The 7,127-nt window shown below is 35.6% G+C and overlaps 1 protein-coding gene across 1 annotated transcript in view; it reads left to right on the top strand.

Moving 5' to 3' along the window:
• Window positions 1-7,127, top strand: part of PTPRZ1 (protein tyrosine phosphatase, receptor type Z1) — a 210,128-nt gene that overhangs the window by 144,903 nt on the left and 58,098 nt on the right. Inside the window, 2 exon segments of the mRNA XM_019509246.1 lie at window positions 157-698; window positions 5,584-5,728. Of these exon segments, the coding sequence (XP_019364791.1) occupies window positions 157-698; window positions 5,584-5,728 (687 nt within the window).

Consider the following 7,127-nt stretch of genomic DNA (forward strand, 5'->3'; position numbering starts at 1 on the left):
GTCAATGTCAGTATTGATGTATAATTATGCTTGTCCATGGCATGATTTATCTGACTGTCTGATGCAGCAGGTGTAATTTTCTTTTCTTCTTCATATTTCTCAGAATGTGAATTTATAATGTGGTTATTCTGATCCTTTATATTGTTTACCTGTGTTTTCTGTTCATCTACTACCTTTTCCTGAATTTCTTTACGGGAAGTGCATGTGATACAATTACTTACAGGTAAACAATATAAAGGATCAGAATAACCACATTATAAATTCACATTCTGAGAAATATGAAGAAGAAAAGAAAATTACACCTGCTGCATCAGACAGTCAGATAAATCATGCCATGGACAAGCATAATTATACATCAATACTGACATTGACAGCAAGTGAGATACCTAAGAAGCACAACGATCCAACAGTATTGGAAAATCATATCCAGACTGTTAGTATCCCATTACAAAACACATCTGAATCTAAATCTTGGGCTGTTTTTACAAGTGATGAAGAGAGTGGTTCTGGTCAAGGTACTTCAGATAGCCTTAATGATAATGAGACTTCGACAGATTTCAGTTTTCCTGACCTTAATGAGAGAGACTCTGAAGGGGCAGTTGAAGCAGGTAACTCAGAATTAACTCCTGGATCATCACAGTCATCAGCACCATCTGTAACTAGTGATCACTCACCAGTATTCAACGTTTCTGAGGCAGGTTAGTTATGGATCAGTCTAATGCATAATGTGTGCACCTGTGACAATTTTTTTGCCACAGAGAATGAAAAATTATTTTAGCATAAAATATGAGAACAGGAGGAATGTTTCAGTGACAGGAGAATGTAATAGGGCAATGGGCCTGATTAAGGAAACACTGTGGAACAGGGGATAAATGTTGAAATGATTCTCCTGTAAATGCAGCTTCTAATGACAAAATGAAAACTGAAATACCCTGAAGTATTCAGATCCAAATTCTGCCTTTGGATATGTGTGTATTGTCATTGGGAGTTGGGTGGCACACAACTCTGAAGACAGAATTTTCTTTTTAAAGTTCTAAGAAGGACCTGGACCCTCAATCCTTTCCTAGGAAAGCTCATTATAACACTTTTTTATGCTAATATATTTTTTCTTTATGTTTTATTTTGTATTAGTCAGGATGAAAAAGATGTTTCAGTCTGATTCATCTTAACTTGTAAAAAAAATCATTTTGTTAATTATTTCTTCACCCATTTTCAAATTCCAGAAAGCTACCAAGGTTTCATGCTAAATCTACTCCTTTCTAAAATCACTAATGGCCAGCTCCTGCTATATTTGCTCATGTCTAGTATTATCTGGCTTTGTGATTAGCCTAAGTAAAAACAACGGGAGTATTTGTAGTGCATAATTCTAAAGATGAGTAAGGGTAACAAAATTGGACCCTGCATATATATCTTGGTCATTTACTATGAGATACATTTATTGTCAAAGGCTTAAATCAATCAAACAAAAAACTTGCTTTGTTTATTGCCATTTGTGTTGAAAATGTAAGGGTAAAATCAGAACCAACAATAGTTGTACGTAATTTAAAAATTCAAATTTCTTCTGATAATGTAGTGAATATTTTATGTTGAACATCTGTTGTGTGTTTGCTATATCTGTAGAGGGCAGTATCATCCAACTAAATATGCTGTTTCTTACTTCCAGTCAAGAAATGGCATACATAAAGAATGCAGAAATCTTAGGTCTAATCCTATAAATAACCAGCTGAATAACTTTGCGAGTAACTTTATGCACAGAAGTAGTCTAGTGGAACTAGTAAAGTTAGTCATGTACCTAAAAGTTGCAGTCCTGAGGTGATGCTATTCACAAGCTGTATTTTTATAGTATGCCATGGTGACAGACTGACCATCTGCATAGTTCAGTTCAAAATAGCACTGATAAATTTATCAATCTCATTGAAGTTAGCAGCAGATTTACACACACAAGCAATGCAGAATTTAATCAATTATTCTGATATTGCCTAAAGCAAATTAGATCAAACAAATGTATAAATTTGTTTCCTTAATGTCCAGCAAAAAAAAAATTAAGTAAACGTCATCCCTAAAGTTACATGAAGGTTGTCATAAATTATTTGTAGATTATTATAGTTAAACCTAAATTATTTGATTGTTCAGTTAACAATGAATAGTTTTGATTTTTGATGGATATGTCTTTACCATGCATTACTTTCTTTTTCAACAAGTCGGAGCACTTCTCATGAGGCCTCCTACCGAACAAATATATATGATGATTATACATACTGGCATAGTTACATCTCCAGTTCAATTTATAACAGAGAAATATTTATTGAAAGTTAACTAAACTTTTTACAATTGAGATTTTGTATAATTTTAAAAAATGGCTCATTGAAATTTTGGCCGCGCTTTATAGCTATATGGCCATTTTCATGGCTTTTCTGAAACAAGACTTACTTGGGGTTTCTGTATAGCACCTGCAAGGTCATTAAACCCTTTTACGCTTTTAACTGCTTCAGGAAAGGCAATGTTTCACTAACAACCCAATTAGGATAAAAGTATCAGCTTCTGTCCTGGCTGCCTATTAGCCAGTGCATAGAGAATGAATAGGCTGCCTGGCCTGGAGAACAAGTCCCAGGATGACAGTTCCAAAAAGGAGCTGAAGTGGTTAGTCAAGGAGCTCAGAAGTTTCCTGTGGTGACAAGAACACTCTTGCATGGATATCAGGGGAAGAAGGAGGTGCAGGCTGGTGTATTAAAATACCACTCATTCAAAGGTAACATGTTTTCTTTTGTCAGTATCTGCTGTGATCTTTCACTTACTTGGTCATAGCTCTGCAAAAGCCCTGTAAATATAATGCAGGGAAGAGGATGGAGATCTCCTAAGCAGTGGCCCCCTACTCAAGAGGTGTAACAGCACAGCTTGGGCAGCATGAACACATTGGGGCAGCAGTGATTTCCAGCTGCTGCCCTACTGGCCCAATTTGGCAGCTGCAGCATTTTTTTCTGACCCCCTCACCTGCCCCTTCCCTCAGCCCCCCTGCCCTAGGTATGTTGCTGCTTCTACTCATCAGCAGAGCTTTAAAATTTGTCAGTCCAGCACAGAGCTGGCTAAAATATGACATTTACTCCCAGTTAAAATTTGGATCCTAGCTAAATCAGTTATAAACGATAATGATCAAATAATATCAGTGTTTATTTTCATAAGCTATTGTTTCATAAATAATCTATTTAAACTAGTGTTTGAGCAGCCAGTGCTTAATTACGGTGACATTTATTTTATCTCATCTCACTTACAAAGTCCCAAAACTTATTTTACTCAGTCTCTTGTGGAGGAAAGAAAATGAATGAGCCAAAAATTGCCAGAAAGCAAAGAGCAAGAAACCTAAGCTACCTTAATGAGCACCGTGGAATATAGAAGTTTCTCTTTTAATGATACATTGAAGAAGCATCTCTAAATTGTAACCTGACCCATGGATACATTTCTGTTTTTGTGCTGGTGGATTCAAATATGAAATTAATTTCTATTTTAGCTGTGCATAATTTTATTTATCATATATATATCATAAAATATGATTGTACATAATATATTTATGTATATATCATATAAAATGTGTATTGCACATAATATATAGTTATATATATATAATATTTTATATGTGCATTATACATATAACATGTTTATACATAATATATGCAAGTATATATTATGTTACATATAATTGTATATATTGTGTGGGTGTGTGCTTATATAGTATATATATTGCTATATTGTATAAATTATATATGTATATATACGATATATGTAATATTTAGTATATAATTTAAGGGGTCCAAAACTGTCAATTGATATAGGGAGAAGTACACACCTAGACTATATATGATTCTGCTCTTCTAGTGTTTACCATAGGATTTGGCATTTGGATACATGAATAAAATGACAAAAGACTACCTCAAGCCTGGAGGAAGGCATTCTTCTTGCCCCCCCTTGCAAGTAATTCTAATGTAAAACACTAAGCATGGTACTGCTTACAAGTGTAGGATTATGTACTACCCTGTGAATATCTCCAAGCTTGTATGAGTGTAGACAGTGCAAAGGATCATATCCTCATCTCGTATGCACATGCGTATTGAAATCAAGAAATGTGTGTGTGTAACCTTTAGCTTATTCACCAGAAATTTTAAGGTCCACTTTTCAGAAATAGCCTCCAATGCTGTGAGTATAATCTGTACCTGCAATTAGTTGTGACCACAAATTATATTATTTGCTGTTTGCCTTTCTGGTTTATGGGAGCAGTCAGTTCATTAGATGTTCACATGTTATAAATTAGGAACAAAACTGCGCCTGCAAAATTGGAAGCTAGGTAGAGGTCTTTCTCTACATCATGCCCTTGGTCCCAAGAATACTGAAACTGGTTGTAGGCTGCTGATTGTCTTGTCATAAAACCATTTCAATCACATTGATAATGCTGACAACTGCAGAGGATCAATTAGATCAATTTGTAGTGCCTTTGCAGATTTAATTTGGTACTTGGCATTCCAGAAATTAGGGCTTCCTCTTGTCACTTTTTTTAGGACATAAATTCCATTTGATTTACTTGTAATGTTTATTGAGGATCTTCTCTAATGGGAGTTTTATCCAAGCAGAAATGTAAAACTAGTCCCTTAAGCCCCAGTCCTGAATTTGATTGCAAGCAGGAACACTTCACTTCTCATGTAGAGGTTCACTGATTTAGGGCTCTGTATCAATGCAGGGATCTGTCTATGCAGTTCTTATTGAAAGAATGGGGCTCTGTCCCTAACAACTGCTCATTAAAATCCACAACCAAGTTCATCCACTTCAAGTTTAAAGATTGAGCAGCATCCAAGTTGCAGTGTTAAGCCTCTAACATTTTATTTTAATGGACTTTTAAGACTGTTTTCACAAATTCTGGACATGTGCATTTAGTCATCCAGTAGTCATCCACACAGCCATATGAGCTCTATAGAATTTATCTGTTTTTCTAATCATTTGATTCTCCTCAAAAAAACAAAAAACAAACATGAGGTGAAATTCTGGTCCCAATGATGTTGATGGGAGTTTTGTCATTGACTTAAATGGAAGTAGAATTTCTTCTGCATGTTAAGGACAAAATTACAAACCAAGCAAAATATTAAAATATTAGTTTCAGATGCAAAAGTGCAGTCATGTAGTTCTACATTGTGCTAAAGAAATTGCCCTTTGATTCTTATCGATCAAAGGAACAGTGCTTTTCATTACATAAATAAAATTGTAAGATTACAGATCACTTCATATATTTCAGTATCATATATTTAGATCCTGCCCTTACATAAAGATTTAAGAATGAAAAGCTTTCATATTTAAATTTTATGTTAACAAAAAGCTGCATTTCTCAAAAAAGTAGTTCTACACTGCTGGGATGCTCTAATACTTTGCTTTACTTTCTGTCTGCTTATTTCCTTTAAACTGGTTTGCAAAAATGTATATTTTGTGCAATACACTACAAATTAGGTAAGTGACATTACCTAGGGCTCTTATAAACACATTCAGTTACACCATGCCTTTTGTTAAAGTTTAAACATGGATTATTTCAATTTTCTCTGACTACAGAGGCAAGTAATAGTAGCCATGAGTCTCGTATTGGTCTAGCTGAGAGTCTGGAATCAGAGAAGAAGACAGTTATACCACTTGTGGTCGTATCAGCCCTGACTTTTATCTGTCTAGTGATTCTTGTGGGTATTCTCATATATTGGAGGTAAGTAATTAATTTTTGCAGTTCTACAAAGCCCAGATTTTGTCCTGATTAGAACAGTGTGAGTGGCATTACTGAGCAGATTTGCAAGAGATAAAAATGGAGCCTGATACCAGCAGCTGTTATAGTTATCATCATCACCTTCATAATTTATTTGCATTGCAGGAGCACCTAGATGCTTCAGCCCATGGTACTAAGCACTGTACAAGCATGTTACAAAAAGACAGTCTTTGCCTTAAAGTCTTTGCTTTAGCTATAATTATGTTTTGTTTCATACGGAAATATCTCATTTCCATATGAATAGATGTTAATAAACAATTATTTGTGTGATTACTTATATTTGGAAATAAAATGCAGCAAGGAATAAAATAAACACCACAGTTCCTTTCTGCATATACCGTAACTGTAAGAGTAAAGAATGGATCATTTACAAACCAAAGACTAGAACCTGAAATCCTTGACATCACTGGGAATTTCGTAAAGGACAGCAGGAATAGACAGTAAGTCTCACTATACTATATTTAAGCTAATGGTCTTTCTATAAATGTGAACTATGATTCTTACGTGTGTTTTTGCATGTTTTAAGATCTGGTTTTGGACCCCTTCCATAACTGAAGTGATGTACAAAACAGTTCCCAGCCCAAGACTCTTCTTCCCCTCAAAAATTGCTAACAGAAACTAAATTGCACCAACAATACAACAGATGACAGCAGACAAGATTTCTCCTCTGGTTTCTCTGTCTCTCTGTTTCTGTCTTTGACTGTCTCTCTTTCACGTACACACACAAAGAACCAAGCATAGAGGTGACACTCTGTGCTGACCTCTTTGTTTCTATATAAGATAGAAAACTAACAGAAGCGCCATAAACATTGAATCTGTACGGCATATAGTGACTAGTCGAATTCAATAGAAAAGGAGGATTATGCCTATGGAGTTATGGCTGGCTCTAGTGGAACTGACTTATAGCATGGCTCCAGTGGAGCCACACATGATCTAATGGGGCTAAAACCAGTGAGGAGACTAAAGGTCTGCATCAGAATTGTCTTGGCCTCTCATGAATCCTTCAAGATCCATACAGAGCTTTGATAATCTTTCAGTCCAAAGATGGCTACCTTAGAACTGCAAGAGCTCAACCAAACAGGTGGGAAAGAATTCCATTGCAGAAATTTCATCCCCTAGAGTCTCCTGTGGTTCCCAGTGATCTGGTCCCACCTCTGTGGATCTGGCACTGTGATAAGTTGCAGCCAGTAGTAGAAAGACATTAGGCACATTACAAACAAAGAGGAAGACATAGGAGTAGAACTGTTCAAAAAACAAAAACAAAAAACCTGCAAACAGGTGTTGAAAAGTTCCACAAACATTTTAATCAGAAATTCAGTATTTTTTAAAAAGGGCCACCCCC

Source organism: Gavialis gangeticus, unplaced genomic scaffold, assembly GCF_001723915.1.
Source record: "Gavialis gangeticus isolate Ggan-Ray unplaced genomic scaffold, GavGan_comp1, whole genome shotgun sequence".
Taxonomy (NCBI): Eukaryota; Metazoa; Chordata; order Crocodylia; family Gavialidae; genus Gavialis; species Gavialis gangeticus.